Source organism: Lissotriton vulgaris, unplaced genomic scaffold, assembly GCF_964263255.1.
Source record: "Lissotriton vulgaris unplaced genomic scaffold, aLisVul1.2 SCAFFOLD_884, whole genome shotgun sequence".
In the NCBI taxonomy this organism is placed as follows: domain Eukaryota; kingdom Metazoa; phylum Chordata; class Amphibia; order Caudata; family Salamandridae; genus Lissotriton; species Lissotriton vulgaris.
This window is the reverse complement of record NW_028247829.1, coordinates 749,982-769,860: the sequence shown is the minus strand read 5'-3', so window position 1 is coordinate 769,860 and position 19,879 is coordinate 749,982. Positions and strand designations below refer to the sequence as shown.

The 19,879-nt window shown below is 47.2% G+C and overlaps 1 protein-coding gene across 1 annotated transcript in view; it reads left to right on the top strand.

The window, feature by feature from the left end:
- Window positions 1-19,879, top strand: part of NEIL3 (nei like DNA glycosylase 3) — a 158,522-nt gene that overhangs the window by 10,169 nt on the left and 128,474 nt on the right. Inside the window, exon 3 of the mRNA XM_086949808.1 lies at window positions 8,388-8,509. Coding sequence (XP_086805934.1) covers window positions 8,388-8,509 — 122 coding nt within the window. The remainder of the gene's footprint in view (window positions 1-8,387; window positions 8,510-19,879) is intronic.

The following is a 19,879-nucleotide window of genomic DNA, read 5'->3' as shown; positions in this document are numbered from 1 at the left end:
ACCGTTATTTTTTTCATCTCTAATAACATTTGTCGTTCATACAGGTAGGTCTACACTTTTCCTTCAAAACTTTCCTAGAGATGTCACACAGAGAGATTGGTTCATAGAAATAATTTGCAGTACCCAAATCCGTATCTCATTACACTCTTTTCTGCTTTTTAAATGTTTCTTGGACCACTCTGTGTGATAGATGAAAACTCATTAGTGTATGGAAGCCGGTATGTTCTTGCTAATGCATTTATTTTATTTATTTATTTCATTTCTTGTATAGCGCAAGAATCGACCCCGTACAGGGTATCTCCGCGCTTTGCTCGCTAAGATGTAGAAGGAGGAGTTATTGCAGATGAGCTGTAGTCTAGTAAGCTGATAGTTCAGTTATTCTTCTAGGAACAGGTTGGTTTTTAATTTTTTCCTGAAGGCAGAGTGGTCAGAAATTTGCCTGATGCTGAAGGGTAAGTTGTTCCATAGGGTCGGCCCCACCAAGGAGAAGGCTCGGCCACCCTGTCTGGTCTTTTTTACAAGAGGGGTTTTTATCAGCAGTTGGTTGCTTGAGCGTCGGGATCTGTCTGGTTTGTAGAGGTGTAGTTTTTGAGTCAGATAGTTGGGGGCATTCCCGAACAGGCATTTGTGGACAGTGCAACAGATTTTAAATTTGACACGTTGTCGTCTCTGTAGCCAATGAAGTTCTCTCAGCAGAGGCTTGGAGGGGGTTCTTGGAGGGGCATTCAGAATCAGTCTTGCCGCTGTATTCTGTACTACCTGTAGGCGGTTTATGGCATCCTCGTTGGCTTGTATCAGGAGCCCATTGCAGTAGTCTAGTCGACTTATCACCATGGTCTGTACAAGGGTCTTTCTATAATTGTCCGGTAGATAAGGGAAGACTCGTCTTAACAGGCCGATGGTGTGGAAACATGCCCCAGCGATTGCATTCACATGTTCCTTTAAGGTTAGATTTTGATCTAACTTCACCCCCAGATTCTTTACTGTCAATTTTGGGGAGGGTACTGGTCCTAGGTCCAGGGGCCACCAGTCAGGGGACCATAGTATAGATGCTTTTCCAAAGAGCATTACTTCCGTCTTCCCAACGTTGCATTGGAGACGGTTGGAAGCCATCCAATTAGAGATAGCCCTCATGCCTTCAGCAAAATTTTCCCTAACATTAGAGTTGAGGGAGTGGAAAGGGTAGAGGAGTTTGGTGTCGTCAGCATAGGACACCGGAGTGAATCCGTATTTCCTCACAATCTCAGCAAGGGGGGCCACGTACACATTGAACAATGTGGGGCTTAGGCATGAGCCCTGTGGCACCCCCTTCGTGAGCACCCTTGAGGAGGAACGATAGGGTCCCAAGCTGACGGATTGTGAGCGCCTGGACAGGAAACTCTCCAACCAGGAAAGGGCCTGTCCTCCAATGCCCACTCCCTTTAAACGGCTCACGAGAATCTTGTGAGACACAGTATCAAAGGCGGCCGACAGGTCTAACAGCACCAGAATCATTGAGCCTCCTCTATCCTGTGACATCTTGATGTTATCGGTCACGGAGAGGAGTGCAGATTCGGTGCTGTAGTTGGGCCTGAACCCGGATTGTGAGTGGTCCAGGCCCCCTGTCGCCTCTATGAAACTGGGCATGTGGGTGTTAACATGTTTCTCGGCCAGTTTACACAGGAGGGGCAGAAGAGAGATAGGACGGAGATTGGAGAGCTCTGTCCAAGGGGAGGTGGAGTTTTTCCGTATAGGATTCACTACTGCCTCTTTCTATTGCTGAGGGAGTTTACCTTCTTTGTAAGAGAGGTTCAAAACTTTTTGAATAACGGGGCAGAGAGCTGTGCTCAGAGTGTTCATCACTCTAGGGGGGAGAAGGTCAAGGGGAGACCCTGTTTTTATATTGTTTAATAATGATCTTATATCATCCTCGGTGGTTTCAGGGATGTCAGTGAAGGTCTCAGTATTAGTCTGTGTGCAAGAGGCACTAGAAGTCTCTATGGTATTGGGGTGTTTGGCCAGAATTTTATTATAAATGGTATCGATTTTATCTTCAAAGAATTGCGAGATATTATTGCACAACTCTTGAGAAAAAGTGTCAGGGCTTTCGCATGCTGAGGGGTTGGTGAAGTTTCTCAGGATTTTATATAGTTCTCTAGTCGAGTTGTCAGCTTCATCGATTTGAGATTGAAGGCTGGTTTTCCTCGCCTTTTTTATATTTTTGTAGTAGGAGGAAACAGCTTGTTGATAAAGCTCCTTACTTTCACTAGAATGATTCTTCCTCCATAGTTTTTCTAGCTTTCTGCACTTTTGTTTTTCTAATTTTAGCGTTTCAGTGTACCAAGTTTCCTTTTTATTGGTCAATGGTTGTTTGACTAATTTTTGTGGGGCTAGGAGGTTTATGGTATCGAGGAGGGTATTGTTGAGTTTGGCAAGGGCCGACTCAGAATTGTCAGAATCTGTGAAAATCGGTGGTTTCCAAGTTTCTGCAAATGCATCTGGAGTGATCTTGTGCCATGATCTTCGTTTGATGCTCAGAGTAGCAGAAGGGTCGGAGGGTTTGGTTAGCTGCATGATGGAGAATTCCAGCATGCTATGGTCAGACCAGTGTGCAGATCTGGGGGGGGGTGGCAGTGTATAGATGGGTCATTAGAGAAAATAAGATCTAGGGTATGGCCTCCCCTGTGGGTAGGGCCGCTGTTCCGCAGGTGTAAGCCTAGGAGGGCAAGGTCAGCTAGAAGAAGCTTGGTATCAGGGTCCTCTGGTACATCAGCGTGGAAATTAAAGTCCCCAAGTAAAATGAAGTGTTCTCTGGCTTTCATATGTGGAGCAAGTGCTTCAGTTAAAGTTAGTGAAAAGCCGGTGTTAGGGCCAGGAGGTCGGTATACTAAGGCTCCTTTCCAGTGATTCTTAGTTCCAGTATTTATTTTAAAGATCATTATCTCCATGGAAGGAAGTAAGGCTTGTTCTATTACTGTAATGTGGAGGTTGTCTTTGTATATTATGGCGGTACCGCCGCCTGTTTTTATCGGGCGATCTTGTCTCAGGATTTTGTATCCTAAAGGAATCCCTACCGTAACAGTTGGGACAGTATGAGGCTTTAACCAAGTTTCCGTGAGGAAGCATATTTCCGGTTTAAGGCTAAGGATGGTGTCCCATATTTCAGTACAATGACGCGGGAGTGATCGAACATTTAGTAGGAAGCTTTTCCAGCCTTTCGTTTCTGGCTTGAAGGTTTGTGGAGACTCTGTTATTATGGTATTGAAAGCGGCTTGGAATCCACAAAAACAGCAGGAAAAGGGACCTTCTGGACAAGGCCAGCTGTTATCGGCACATCTATGGCGACCCTGGGGGCGGAGAGCTAGTAAGGATTGTGAGGAATACCTGATATGAGAGTCTTTAGGTGTAGCCATGGTGAACGAAAGAGTAACAGGAAAAAGGAGCAGGGTGGGTGGCCCCTGGCCCCGTCCTGTCGCGGACGGGCGCAGACGGGCTACTCTTTGGCTACTCTTCAGCGTAGCTTCGGCTCCACTGCGCGCGACCGCTGCGCGCTCACTAGGGGGCGAGGGCTAAATAGCCCCGAGAGACCCAGCTGCTAGAGCGCTAACCGCCAAGCAGTTCTAAGCAGGAAGTGGTGTCCTCCCCCTTGCAATCAGAGGGAAGACGAATCAGCAGTCCGAGATGCGTCTCCTACGGCTAATCTACACTAATCAGAAGTGTGGTGATTATGCGTGCAAGAATGCGAGTAGCAAATTTTAAAAAAGACGATTATTCTGTTTTAAATCGCAGATATAAAAACATTCAGGCAAGTCACAATTTACATGTGGTTGGAGCGCAGGCTCAATGCTGTAGGCTCTGGCGAGCTAGCGGGTCAGGAGGAACTGCACTACCCCTTACCGCAGCGCGTGAAAGTCAAGCTCAGCCTAAATAGCCCAGAGAGACCCAGCTGCTAGAGCGCTAACCGCTAAGCAGTTCTAAGCAGGAAGTGGTGTCCTCCCCCTTGCAATCAGAGGGAAGACGAATCAGCAGTCCGAGATGCGTCTCCTACGGCTAATCTACACCAATCAGAAGTGTGATGATTATGCGTGCAAGAATGCGAGTAGCAAATTTTAAAAATGACGATTATTCCGTTTTAAATCAGATATAAAAACATTCAGGCAAGTCACAATTTACATGTGGTTGGAGCGCAGGCTCAATGCTGTAGCCTCTGGCGAGCTAGCGGGTCAGGAGGAACTGCCACTACCCATTACCGCAGCGCGTGAAAGTCAGGCTCAGCCTAAATAGTCCCGAGAGACCCAGCTGCTAGAGCGCTAACCGCCAAGCAGTTCTAAGCAGGAAGTGGTGTCCTCCCCCTTGCAATCAGAGGGAAGACGAATCAGCAGTCCGAGATGCGTCTCCTACGGCTAATCTACACCAATCAGAAGTGTGGTGATTATGCGTGCAAGAATGCGAGTAGCAAATTTTAAAAAAGACGATTATTCCGTTTTAAATCACTGATATAAAAACATTCAGGCAAGTCACAATTTGCATCTCATTAAAAAGTTTTTAACATACCTGCATTCCTTTTGTGATTCTTTTTACAGGAACTTCTACTTAAAGAAAAAGTATTCGCTAAGCTTTTAGCGTGCTGAAAGAATATAACACTTATGTCTTTCCATGATTGGATAAATTCAAGGCATGAAGATATACAATTCTCAATACAATTCAGTAAAACCAATCTAACCTTTCTGGATGTGTAGTAGGTAACAACCGTTGAAAATGAGTTGATGACTTCACTATATAAAAAGAAGATGGACAAGAACACAATTTTACACTTCAAAAGTTCACACCCTATTGTGATGATCCCCCCCCCCCCCCTCGCCCTGTGATATTTAAACATTATCCTACTGTACCCATATGTATCTTGATTTCACTGTGCGCCCTGCTATTGATCCATGTGGAACTGTACCTCTATGTCGAGTATGCAAAGTTCACACCCTAGAAGCTTAAAAGAAAACCTCTCTTCTGGGCAACTACTTAGAATAAGAAGAAATTGTTCTAACAAGGCAGACTTTGATCACCATGCCGCGGTTTTCTGCAAAGAAATGCAAAAGAGAGGTTATTAAAAAAAACTCGTAAAACAGATCCTCCCGGCTGTAGCTCAAGGTAGGCACATAAAAGGCATCATATGTAGCTCTCATTTAGACAGTTGAATGTTTTAAGAAAAGACAATTTTTTGAATATTGTCTCTTTGTATAATTGGCTGAGCTGACTAGAAGCTTAATGCTGTCAAGGTACACATTTTATTTCTTTGTAATAAGGAGAAAAATATTACATAAGAAGGGAGCCATAATTACTAAATCTTTTTTCTTTTTAACATCCATTTTTTAGAAAACCAACAGTTCTGCCAAACTTAAGAATCCTGATGATTCATATTGAATGTCTGAGACTCGAAACGCGCAGGCTTATGATAATAAACAAAAGAAACACTGGGGAACCACACGAATTCATTTTTGTCTGTATATAGAGGAAATGTCTCATGTATTGTCTTAATTCATGTGACTTTCAACTCCTTATGAACCACTAAACAACATATGTAGGCTAGCTCTTTAAAAGGTTTAACAGATCAATAACTTAATATGCGTGGGCACTGATGTTCGCTTAATTATTAGGGGATTTAGAAATGTAACTATATTTTGAACCTGATATCATATCTACTGAACTGTTTGTTATTAAAACGGCGGCGGAACTGTAGTGACGTGGCAAGATACAAAACTCAGGCCAAGGATCTTAGTGCAAAACTGAGACAGAGGAAATATCCGGAGACTGTGATTTAAAAAGGCTTTTACAAGAGCACGAAATAATAACCGTGACGCCCTTCTGGAGGACAATCCACGTAGGGAGGATGCCGCAAACAGGACGGTTTGTGTTACCACATACAGTCCGGTCAGCAACCAAGTGACAAAATTGGTCCACAAACATTGGCGCACTTTAACGAGTGGTGGCTTGACTCTGGAGAAACCTCTCTTTGCACATAGAAGGGGTAGGAACTTAAGAGATATACTCGTTCATACAAGACCACCCCCTCCTACTAAGGATCAGACGAGGTTGCAAGGCGTACATGGGCACTACCCGTGTGGCAACTGTAATAACTGCCACCTCACAAAAAAGAGCCAGAATCTAACCTTTACCAATGGGACAAAATGGGAACAACGTGCATTTACGAACTGCAACAGTAAAAATGTTGTTTACCTAATTACCTGCCCCTGTGGAAAGGAATATGTGGGGATGACCACCAGACCTGTGAGGGTCAGGTTGAATGAACATAAAAGCAACATCAGGTGTAAGAAACTAACGACTAAGATGTCAACCCACTATATTGAACATCAACACTGTGTGAATGAGTTACAGTGGACAATAATAGAACAACTACCCTCAGAGATAGGTCTCCTGGAAAAAGAGCAACGGTGGGTGTTTCAGTTGGGAACCGACACCACTGGGCTGAACGATTCCATTCCATGGAACCTTCTCAGATAAAACCCCATCTGACTACCCATCACAATCTGTTGATGTACACGTGTGGTTACATCTAACAAATATATCTGCGGGGTTCCTCTGGGTCAATACACTAGTACAACGAGGTACTACCTAGTTGTGATTGAGGATGTATCCCTTTTGGTAGGGACCGTGCTTCTTGAGTTTTTCCCCCCTTTACAACTAAAGTTCTGTTAAACAATCACCGTCTGTTGAGTCCAACCTTGAAGGCAGTTTAATTAATTGTGATCCAAAAAAACTTCTAAAAGGTAGTTTAATTCACCACTGTTGTGCTTGTTACTTATTATATTTTGTTCGGCCTCTAGCGGTAAAATTGCCCAAATGCACTGCCTTATATGCGCACTTTATTTTATCACCCAAATGCGTGTCATTGTGCATTTACTGTTGAAGCGCCATTCATCAACCGGCATTTACCTGTAAAACCGACTGCTCCGTGTTTAAACGTAGTGTCTCCGTCGACGCATGCGCGGCAGCCTCGCTCGCCGCGCATGCGTACCTCTGGAGCGGTAATGCGCATGCGCGACAGAGTAGTGAAAGGCGCTAGCGCATCACCGGACGCTCGGAGGTTGTTATCTCCGTATTTGGGCACTACCCCGGGTTGCATTATTCATTTAATCAACACTAATTACCTACAGGCACAATATATATAAGGGCCTCGATTCCTTCGTAGCTCACTTCATCGGAGCCGCGTTGAGGGAAGGCAGGCGATTAGCTGTTGCAGTAACCGTGAGTTATAGACCATTGAGAGAAGCAGTTGTTCTCTGTACTTTTGGCGCATTGATGACAAAGTCTTCCTACTGAACCCCTGATATTGATTTCTTAGGTTTTCTGATTAGAAAAGAAGGATTCCCCAATATACGCTAAGGCTCATGAAGTCCTGTATTTGGGAACTTTAAGTAAGACTTTTATTCCTTTCTGTTTGCTCTCCTTCCATCTGAGCAGAGAGTAATTTTGGTGTTGTGTGTGTGTATGTTTGTAGTGTCCTTTTTCTTTTTCTTTTTCCTTTCCAGGGTCCCATTATTTTTGGTTCTACCTGATGTTTTTTCAGAGAAGCTTGATTCTTCTCCTTTAACCTGTGAAATATAGATCTGTATGTTTATCTATGATTTTGTCTCCACAGGTTCTTACGCCAACTGGGCGCAACGACACTCACTAACATTTAACATTGTTAGGAACATTACACATTGTGGTAATTTTTATTTACACTTTTACATTTTACATGTGAGTAAGGGGAGGGTAAGTGCATTAACCCTTGTCCTGAAGAAGGGGGCTTTGATCTCCGAAACATGTTGACTTTTTGATACGTATTAGGGTATCAGACCACTGTATCTATCAAAACCACGCCCTGCACTTTCGTTTTAATAATACCAGCCGGGGATTTAATAAAGTATTTTTTTTCCCACGTGCCAGGTATTTTTTAACCACTCACTTTTTTCACCTCACCTCACTCACACTTTTGTATAAAAACACACACCCCCACACATAGTTCACTTCAAGTGCTCCTGCGTATCCGCGAGTCGTAGCACGCCGCATCCCGTAGAGGGGTGCGAAGGCCCCGATGATGAAGCATGACACCAAGGGGCCTGTTGGTGTGTGAGGGGCATTTAAACAACACTGTGTGTTCCCCATCACTCTAGGGATCACTATCACTTTGAGTGGATTCCACTTTGTTTATTCGTATGACTAGGGAGACTGAATCCACTGACTCTCTCTCTCCCCCCTCCTGTTAAAATGTGTTATTAAAGGTACCAGGAATCTAAAGCAACCCAATGGCTCGTTCTTGTTCTCAATAGCGAGCAGGTTCTACTTGGAGATGTGTCCCTGCTAGGATATGTGCCAAAATAATATCCAGCAATTTATTTTCAATTTTTTAGAAAGCTCAACAACCTGGCCAGAGTCTGCATGATTCTCTCAGGTTACTCTGTGGATGCATTTACAGTGGTGTGGACACTTTGGGAAAGGAACTTTTTATTTACTTCGGACTAAAAGCATTAAGGTATGTTGTGTGGTATATATTGTTTTTTTTTGTGTTTTATACCTCATTTTAAAAAGTAATTTATTCCTTAATGCTTAACAGAATTGGAGCAATAACTGCATGTCTGGCTGTGTGGCACCTGTAGATACAAAAACAGTATTTAAGGGTCGATTTTTGGATCTAAAAGCAATACTAAAAGATTGAAGGATTCCTGTTGCTAGACTGACTGGACGTTTAGAAGCATTTATGAAAAATACTCTGTTCCTTAGGCGGCTGATACACAGCAGATGGAAGTTCAGGACAGTTGTAGGTTTATAGGTTCAAGTCCTGCCAGTTAGTTTTTTAAAAAATATATTTGTATTTGCATTTTTAACCAATCAAAAACAACTGGCATATCACAAATAGTTATCCACACATCCGAAAACCCCCCACACCCACCACACACGGTAACATCACCGTGTTAATTAACCTATCAACCTGGCTCCGTCATAAAATATATTATTGACTGTCCTCTTTCCCCCCGCCCTCCAATAGACTCCCTCTGGTCTAGGGCCCATGTCCAGCAACATACCTTCATATAGAACTATAGAACAGCCATACCCAATAGGACCCACATCGCGTCAATCAGATCCCAGACGCCCATCAAGACCATGATACCTTCTCCATTTCCCCATACTCTGCTAAATGTCCGGGGCAACCTCTCGCTTTGTAGGTGACCCTTTCCGCCGCCATATACATGTCCATTCCCTTCCTCCATTCTCCCAATTGAGGGGGTGATGACGCCCCCCACGCCTGTGCCACGTTCCTTTTCGCTACCACCAGGGCCAACCGTGCGAAGATCAGGTGTGGGCGACTCAGGTCTATATAATTGGTACATCGCGTCAATCAGATCCCAGACGCCCATCGAGACCATGATACCTTCTCCATTTCCCCATACTCTGCGAAATGTCCGGGGCAGCCTCTCGCTTTGTAGGTGACCCTTTCCGCCGCCATATACATGTCCATTCCCTTCCTCCATTCTCCCAATTGAGGGGGTGATGACGCCCCCCACGCCTGTGCCACGTTCCTTTTCGCTACCACCAGGGCCAACCGTGCGAAGATCAGGTGTGGGCGACTCAGTTCTATATAATTCGTTATCCCCAGTAATACAAACTTGGGTTCCATAGGAAGTGTTGCCTCCAGCACCTTACTCATCTATCCCAGTATTTTTGCCCAGTAAGTGTGGATGATGGGGCAGTCCCAGATAATATGATAGAAGTCCCCCTGCAGGTGTCAACAGCGGAAACAACTGGAGTCACTAGCTCGGCCCATACGGTGTAGTCGAACCCTATCATAGTATACCCTGTGTAGTATCTTGTATTGGATGAGTCGGAGGCGGGATTTAATCACGACTTCTCTATGGATGCATCAGGGCAGCCTGCCAATCTATTGTGCCCATCGTACCCAGGTTCTGTTCTTAGGTTTCTCTCAGTTTCCCTAGTCTATCTGGCATGTTATTATTCAGTGTCTTATACGTAAAAGATACTATCTTGTTGGATATCTGTTCTTGCAATACGCGACCGTCCAGGGGGGCATATTCTGGCAGGGGAGAAGAGAGCAAACTCCCGACCTTCCATGCATGTCGCAACTGTGCGTATTTAAAAAAAACTGAGTGGGGTGCAACCCATACTCCTTAGCCAGGGTCCTAAAGGGTTTAAGGTCCCCCTTCGCCACCAGATCCCTCAACGTAGAGATTCGGATGTCATCCCACCCTCTAAAGCCCCTGAGTTTGTGGAGCTCCTTCAACCATGAACAGTTCCATATCGGCGTCTGCTTTGTCGGTTTATGTGTCCACCCCATTATCTTTGTTGCCCTGTCCCAAACTTCTATGGCTATCTGCGTGCCCGGGAGTAATTGTCTCCTACCTGTGCCCCCATATAAGTAGAACAAACAGGTACGGCGTGCCATGGTGTTCCGTTCTAACCTGTAAGTGGGGTGATCAGCCGGTGCATGGAATCATTCATTTACCGGCGCCAAATGCCCAGCCCAATAATATGCCTCAATGTCCGGCAAAGAGATCCCTCCATTATATTGGTTTCTCTGTAGCGTGCCCTGGGCTATCCTTGGTTGCTTTCCCAACCACAACAGGGAGCGCACTTCTGCATCTATCACCCTAAACGTCCGTCTAGGGAGAGGCAAGTATTCATTTTGTAGGACAAACAAGAAACTGGTCAATGTAATCATTTTGAACATTGCAGCCCAGCCAAATACTGTGAGGGGGAGGGCTTTCCATTGGAGAGCATCGTCCGCAAAGTTTGTAACCACTTGCTGGATGTTTCTTTATTAGGAGAGGTTTCTATCTGTAATCAAATAGATCCCCAAGTATTTGAATCCCGTCTAAGTTACCTGGAGGGCCCCAGGGAGAGGGGGCCACGTCTCCTCCGTTCTTGGGCTGTACAGGATCGATTTATGCCAATTTATCGTGTAACCCGAGAAGGAGCCATATCTGCCCAGGAGCCTGAACAGTGCGAGGACAGTAGTAGCCGGCTGAGCGACATACAGCAGGATATCATCCGCATAGAGCAACATTTTTTCTTCCCCTGTGTCAGTCTGTGATATTTGGAATCCCCGTATCTCCCCTGTCTCTGATCTCACAGGCCACTATTTCAAAGGTAAAGGCAAATAATAGTGGGGATAGAGGGCAGCCCTGTCGGGTCCCCCTTCTGATAGGAAGGTCGTCAGATAACATCCCGTTTTCCTTAACCCAGGCTCTGGGGTCTGCATATAGGAATCCCACCCATTTCCTGAATTTGGGCCAATGCCAAACTTGAGCAGAGCCGCCTCCAAGAAGGGCCAGTGTACTGCGTCAAGCGCTTTTTCAGCATCGAGGGAGAGATACATGGGTGGATCCTCCCGTCCCTATACCGCCATAAACTAGTTGTGGGTCCGTCGTAGATTCTGTCTAGTCACTGTCTGGTAAAAACCTTGTCTGGTCCTGATGTACCAGGCCTGAGATTACTTGGCGCAAGCGGAGGGACAAGATCGTCGCTAATTGCTTAGCCTCCACGTTGAGGAGAGAGATTGGGCGATAGGATGCGCAGTCCTCAGGGGTTTTTCCTTGTTTATATATAGGTAAGATCGTGGCCAGCCGAAGATCGAGCGGGGGGGGATACCCTCTCGGGCTGCGTCCCTAAACAGGGCTATTAAGTGGGCCGTCTGTAGGTCTGCCCCCTTTTTTAAAAAAATTCGGATGGGAGTCCATTCGGGCCTGGGAACTTCCCAGGGCGCAGTCTAGTTATTGCCTCTTTAATTTCAGTGACCAATATGTCGGCTTCTAGGGTCTCCTTGTCGTCCGTTAAAATCGGAGTTTGAATAGTGGGCAAGTAAGCCATGATCTCTTCCGGTTCACCCAATTCTCTGGCTTCGTTGAATTCTTGCAAATAGGAGGCAAACGGCTGGACTATCTGGGCATCTCCCCTCTTTGGCTGCCCCCATCGGTCCACTATGCTTTCTATCCATCGGGCATCCATTTCCTTACGGCTAAGCCATGCTAAGAGCTTACCAGATTTATCCCCATCGTCCTATAATGCGCTGTTTGTCAGTCAGATGTCGGAGGACCTGTGGGTCACGTCCCGACAGATCGCGTAGTTCCAGTTCTAGAATTTGGGTTTCCAGGGTAGTAAGCTTCTCTTGTGCTTTCCGCTTCTCCCATGATATTCGATTTTGGGCCCTATCACCGAGCACTGTCTTGTAAGCCTCCCACACTGCAACGCCCACCTGCACCGTTCCTACATTTTCTGCGAAATGCACTTTCGTGTCAGCCCTGAGACCTTGCACTATCTCGGTATTCTGCAGATCCCATGCCGTGAGCCTCTAAATTCCACCGGTAGCCCTCGGCCTCCCCCTAACCTAACTAGAAGGGGCGAGTGATCTGAGATCCCCCTTGCCAGGTATTCCGCCTCGCCGTCAGTCCCTGTTGCATGCCGCGGGAGAAAGACTTAGTCCAATCGTGAGTGCACCTTATGTGCACCAGAGTAATATGAATAGCTTCTGGTGTCCAGGTGGAGATGCCGCCACACGTTTATCAGGCCCAATGTGTTCATAACCCTGGCCAGATGCGTAGTCGGGGGATGTCAGTTTGGTTCCCTGATCCATTCATGCATGACATAACAGGATATCAGCCAGTCAAGAAAGGGTCCTGGCCTGGAGATACGGGGGGCATAAATCAAGACTATTGTGACCCTCTGCCTTCCCCATGTCCCTGATACTCTCACGTATGGGTCCATCCAAGTCAGTGTCACCGAAAAGGGGAGGGGATTTTTTAATCAGGATATTCATCCCCGTGAGCCCACCGTGTATCCCGCATGTTCCAGTACTATATATGCTTCTCTCGCCAGAATCTCACATTTCGCACCCTTAAGGTGGGTCTCCTGCAACATGATGACATCAGGGCGTACCTGTTTAATGTATGTTGACACCAGCCCTCTCTTAATTTTATCCCCTAAGCCATTTACATTCCATGTGCGAATCCTATAGCGGTTCGTTTCCTGCCCACCTGCGTGAGGTCTATGTTCATTTACTGGAGCCATCGAGTGGCGTGTTCGGAGTGTATCCCAGGAGGGGGCAACAGGCGAACGCGTATACCTGAGCGACCATGTGACCATTATACCAACCAAACATGAAGAAACCCCCCCCCCCCCCCAACTGTAGAACTATTGCAACCCCCTCCCACCCCACCTCCCTTGTCTCATCCCTGGCCAGGCGCTGGGGAGTAAACCTTAGGTGGTGGAGGTCTGTCGTCCTCCCTTACCCAACTCAAACCACAAGTTCCAACTCCTGCAGCAGTCCCAAAGTCTTCGGGAAAAAGATAGTAAAAGATGAAGACTGAGATTGAAAGAGAAAATCTAGAAAGACAACAAAGAACACAGCTGCCAGATTGGGAGAGCCGCCAAGCGTCCAAGACTTCTGCCCCTATGGGGCTGTCTACTACGGCTCTGCAGGCAACCTCTAGTACTCCGTAGATGTCGGCAACCAAACCAGAGAAAGGAAGAGAAAGAGAGGAGTAGAGAAGGAAAAGAGAAATAAGGGGGAATGTGTGTCCAACGTGCATGCTCCGAAATATCAATCCATTCCACGGCCATGCTCTCAGGCCCTTGTTCACGAGTGGGAATCTGGAGGTTCGCCCTGGGAGGCCCCGGCCTATGTTAATTTTTCTTGTTCCATCGCCAGTATTTCAGCAGCCAAGAGGTGCATAGAGGGGCCCAACGCCTTCTCTTCACCGGAGGAAGAGTTCCTGTATTCATTTTCATTTTCGGTGTCTGGTTGGGGCCGTCCAAGGGGACGGAGCGTGCGCATGCCTGTCGAGAGTCCAGTAAACCACTGTTTCGTCTTCTAAATCTTCCCGTATCCTTATGGGCATATGGAGTCGCTTCCAGGATGCAACCCTTTGCGAGTCCGGTGGCCGTACGCCTATCCCTCCCGAGGGCATCGCACTGCATGCCTGTGTTTCCGATCTGCCCAGGGCGGGCGTTCCTCCAAGCAGTGCCAGGCCTCCTCCAAAATCTGAAAAAAGTGGGATTTGCCCAGAAATTGCACTTTCAATTTTGCGGGGAAGAGTAATATGTACTGAATTTTATGCTCTCTGTTTGGCTTTTACGAAGTCAAAAGTACTTCTCTGTTTCTGCACTTCCCTACTGTAGTCCAGGAAAATCATTATGTGTGTGTTTTCATGGCGGATCTCCCCAAGCTTCCTGGCTTTCCTAAGTATCATATCTCTGTCCAGAAAATTCAGAAAGCGCACTATCACGGGCCGCTGCTGCGCCCCTGCAGGGGGTCGGGCCATCAACGCCCTGTGGGCCCTCTCTATGACGAAGCATGTAAAGAATTTGTCCATCGGGAAGGGTGCGCCGGAGCCATGAGTGCAGGAACTCAGGCATGTTCGTCCCCTCAATTCCCTCTCTAAAGCCCACAAAGCGGAGGTTGTTGCGCTGTGCTATATTTTCCGCAACATCCACCCACCATAGCAAGTCCTTGTGAGAGGATTGGAGTTCCTTCATACCTTTCAGTAGGTTTTGTACTGAATCCTCTGCCTCGCCTAACCGAGTCTCCTTCTCTGTGACCCTGGCTGCCAAATTCCTGAGGTCCTGTCGTAGGAGCGATACGTCAGTGCCCACTGCACCAATCTTACCGGCCAATGCCATCCTGGATGCCTGGATCACTTGAAGGAGGGTGTCTGTATCCGAGCGGGGGGTCCGGCGTTCCTCAGTTGGTGGGGGACAATGACCTTCGCATACTGGTCCATCTTGCCCTGTCGTGGCGGTTTCGGTTCTCTGTCTTTACCCATAGTAGGTGGCGTTAGTCTTGGGCTAGCAGTGTAATCCCCCAAATCGGTGGTTGTGGCTTAGCTGGGGGGTGGGACAGCCTGGTCCAGCCAGCCCACCCTACGCTAAACACGCTCCTGATGCACAGGTTGCCCACCGTGCAGGCCTGTATATAGGCAGTTTGCCTCCCCAGGGTAGTGTGTGGCAGGTGGCGCCCGCGAGGGTCCCTCAAGGCCCGTCCCTAATTGTCACCTCGTCTGGTCCTGCTTATCTCCTCCGGTGCCCACGCCCCACCAACAGTTAAGATGCCGCCCTCTACAGTGCTCGACACCGACCAGAACCATCCGCTCCTCCGTGGCCCTCCTCGCCAGGCTTCCCTTGTACACAGGCCAGGGGGCCTTGTTCTTCCCGGCTGTCTCCTTGTTGCCTCCCAGGGGGTAATAAAGAATAGGCAGGGAGCGGGGGGGGAGACCCGCTGCACCAGTGCTCCATCGGGTGTCACCAGACACACGGTCACCAGGTGCAGCCCTTCACCACTTCTCTCTGGTTCTCACTCCTCACTGAGCAACGCTCCCCCGGAGAGTGCTTCACTGGCTGTTCCCTCTCATCCGCTCTCCCGATTCCAAAGCCAGACTGCCTCACGTAGCTGAGCCGCTCTGCGGATCCGGTCTCACCGCTTGAGAGCAATCCCTCTCCAAGGCGCCCCGCACATCAGCTCTGTAGCCTCGGGCGTCCCTCCATGCCCGCGAGCACTCCCCTAGGACGTCGGATCTCCGCCACAGCTCCTTCCAGTCCCGGAGGGGAGCACTTTTCGCCAGCAGCGCCCTCAGGGACCTCACACCACGTAGGCAGACTCGGATGGGGTACGAGGAGGGCAGCTCACCTCAGCGGCTCTTGTCCCCCGGAGCTCCGTAGGTGCAGCCTCGATCCCTCTGGTCTGCTCTCCGCCCCCTCAACTCTTCTGCGGCGCAGTCTTGGGTGCCACTGACGGCGGCGGAGCAGGCCAGGAGACCAGCCACTGCAGCTCGCCTTGGGGATTTATTTTCACAGCCACCAACTCCAGGAATTAACTGGGCATGACTGCAGGTGCGTTCAATATTCTCCGGGTCCGCGAGTCACCAGAATCAACGTCGGATCAGGCTTTCAGCCCGAGCTTGGCGAAAGCACGTCTCACTCGGCCATGCTGCTGGCCACGCCCCTATTGCCAGTTAGGTTTTAATCTGTAGTCTGTAATACAAGAGCCAACTCTGGGGCATTTAATTAATTTGGTTATTACATTATAATATATTGAAGCTTACAATCCCAGTATAAAAACCTGTCTCTAATTTCCTTATTACAGTTGAGGTGTGACGTGTCTAGTCACGTGTAATAAGAAAATGACATAGCTGCTCAACTATATTCATTTTTTACAGTTCAGTTTGAGGTTACAGAGCCTGCTGCTATAGCACACAGCTAAAGTGAAAGACCGGTTATTACCAACTTTTTGGTGTGTTTTAATTTTTCACTACAGATTCTGCTATTATTCTTAATATCTGCAACCATATTATCTTTTTCATATCAATGATCAAGTGACCAAGTATTTAAGTGATTTGTCGGATGAGTGGTGATACGACCATTTATTATAAGGCATAACATACCTTCTGCTATACATTAATATTGATTTGCAAGTCACCTGAGATTTCCATGGCTGTATTAAGGAGCTCTGCTTTCAGCCATGTTTCTCTATATTGTCATGGAGCTCCTTGTGACTTACAATATTGTTATAATGTACAGCAAAGGGGAACCTTATCCCATGGGAACCTGAAATCAGTGTGTTTATAGCACACCACTAATTTCATTGTTATAATCAAGTTGAGACGTCCCTAATCCCGTTATATTGAAGTGACATAGCTGCTCAACTGTAATATGTTATTGAACTCCACTGTAGTCATATATCTTTCCCAGTCCGGAGGTGAGGCAGGCCCCCCACGACTCTCCTTGACTCTGCGTAGCGTGTCTTGTTCAGCCAGTATCCCAGAGTGTAAATCTGAGAGCCACAGCTTTAGGGCTGGTGGAAGGGATGACTTTGAGGACATTGCGACCTGCCGTTTGGCAAGAACTAGAGTCAATTCAATGAACTTGTTGGGATATTTACGTTTACTGTTGCGGGCAGTGAGACCTAACAAGCAATGTGGGGTGTCCTTTGCCAAGTGGTAGCCCAGGGTGTGGGAGATATGGGTGAGTATCACGTCCCAGACGGTACTTATAGAGGGGCATTCCCGCAGAATCGGCAGAGCAACCCGAGTAGGCATCTCTGGCATCCAGATGTATTTGTGCTGTCCGTTTGGGGGTGAGATAGGTGTGATGTAAATAATTGAATCTGATAGACATCTAGCCGCAGAGAGGTGTAATGAGGCCACGCCCCTTTTTACACCTCTCTGCAACGCAGCCCACTGGTGCATAGTGGAGGTTCCTGGTGGGCTAGCTGGCCCCCAGGGCTTCCCAGTATTCAAGGGGACTTAATCCCCCAATTTAGAACGCGCCACAGGGTGCGTTTGCACAGTGGTGAAGGTGGGGAGGGGCGGGGCTTAAAGTGACTGATTGCAACACTCTGCAAATGCGCCGCCTGGCGTGTTTTTCAGAGGGGGAACTAATTTTCCTTGAATACTGGGGAAGTGTGGAGAAGTGTGGCTCAATGGTTAGAGTGGCAGACCTTGATGCAGAGCTCTGGCCCGGGACCAGGGTTCGATCCCCACCTCGGCGGGTCTCGGGCTCAAAAATTCCTCGGACCTGATATTCTCGCCTCAGTGCCTATTCCAATCATGGGTCCCACGCTGCAACTCTGGGCAATAGCTTGCTTAATCTCCACAACGGCCCCAACAGCGCTAGGATGCCTGGCTTCACCCTGGGGGTGCCCAGGAGTGGACACTTCACAGGGAAAGCCAGGAAGGGTTCCACAGCGGTATGAGTAATAGCGCCACGAAACCGCTTGGTAGCAGTGCGCTCTACAAATACTTTACATTTACATTTACCCCTGGGTGCCAACTAGCGCACCAGGTACCTCCAGTAAGTCCCGTGGAGCTGCGTTGCAGTGTTGTAAAAAGGGGCGTGGCCTCTGAACACCTCTCTGCAACGCATCTCCCTGGCGTATACTGAAGGTACCTGGTGGGCTAGTTGGACCACAGGGGACCTCAGGAATGAAGAGGAATTAATTCTCTAACTTAAAAAGCGCCACAGGGCGTGTTTGCAGACATGTCACCTCAGGGTACGCCCCCTTCCTTCTTCAGTGTGTAAAAGCGCCCGTTGTGCGTTTTAAGTTGGGGAATTAATTCTCTTTCAATACTGAGGGTCCCTGAGGGCCAAACAGCCCAACAGGTATTTCCAGTATGCGCCAGGGAGCTGCGTTGCAGACAGGTGTTCAGACGCCACGCCCCTTTCTACGCCTCTCTGCAACGCAGCTCTGTGGTGCTTACTGGAGGTACCTAGTGGGCTAGTTTGACCCTACGGATCCTTAGGATTGAATGGGACTTAATCTCTCAACTTAAACGGTGACAGGGCGCGTTTAGACAGTGGTGAAGGGAGGGGACGGGGCCTGACGTGATGTGTGCAAACACGCCCTGTGGTGTGTTTTAAGCTGGGGAAAAAATTCAACTTCAAACCTGAGGGACCATGGGGGCCAACTAGTCCCCCAGGTGCTTCCAGGAAGCGCCACTGCGCTGCATTGCAGAGAGGTGGTGTATGCCGTGCCCCTTTTTACATCTCTCTACTATGCAGCTCTGTGGAGCTTACTGGATGTAGTACAAATTCCGATTTACTCACCTGTTATCCGGAGAGACCTCGGTGCTGCATCTTTGAGCCCAGTACTGATCCTCAAAAGTAATTCTAACCATACTTACCAGTAACCTGAATTTCCTTCCATAGGCTAACATTGACTGGTTTCACTTTAAAATTCTTCTAAGTGTGGAGCTTTGGAACTTTAAAATATTCACCTAAAATCATCCGAACAACAAATTCTGATTTACTCACCTGTTATCAGGAGAGAACCCAGTGCTGCATATTTTAGCCTAGCAATGACCTTGAAAAGTCATTCTAACTGTACTTACCAGTGACTTTTATTTCCTTCCATAGGAATCCATTGTCTGGTTTTCACCAGAAAAGTTTCTAAGTGTCTATTTTCACAAACTAGAAATATTCCCTAAAAATCGCATGTATGACTTGAAAGCATTCTTTCAACTGTTTACAGGAGATGCACCAGTGCTGGATCCAGGATCCACCACTGAGTAAGAAAAAGTAATGATAACACTACTTACCTGCTAAGTGAATTTCCTTCCTTGGGTAACATTGAGTGGTTTTACTTTGAAATTCTTATAAGTGTAGAGTTTTGGAACTTTCAAAAATTCCTCTAAAATCAGCCGAACTACGAATTCCGATTTACTCACCTGTTATCAGGAGAGACATCCGTGCTGCATCTTTCAACCCGCTACTGATCCTGAAAAGTAATTCTAACCATACTTAACCGCATCGCTGCTGCGGTTATTTTTGCGTTGTGCGGCTGTTTTAAAATAACCGCGTTACATGACGAGCTCAGCTCGTCATCCGCACACATCACCCGTGGCTGATGACGAGCTGAGCTCGTCATCAGCATCGAAGGGGTTAAAGTAACTTGAATTTCCTTCCATAGGAATCCATTGTCTGGTTTCACTTGGAAATTCTTCTAAATGTGGAGTTTTGGAACTTAAAAAAATTCCTCTAAAATCAGCCGAACTACGAATTCTGATTTACTCACCTGTTATCAGGAGAGACCTCCGTGCTGCATCTTTCAACCCGCTACTGAGCCTGAAAAGTAATTCTCATCGTACTTACATTAACTTGATTTCCTTCCATAGGATATCATTACCTGCTATATAAAATATATATAAATGAAATAAAAATTACAATTTCAATGTTTAAAAAACAAAAATTAAATTTATATTAAAAATATGTAATGTAATTTAAAAAAATTAAATATCTAAAATTAAATAGTTTAAAACAGGGGTCTCCAACCTTTTCTGTAGTGAGAGCTACTTCTGATCAGCGAAAATCATCATGAGCTACTAAAGGCCAACCAGCTAGC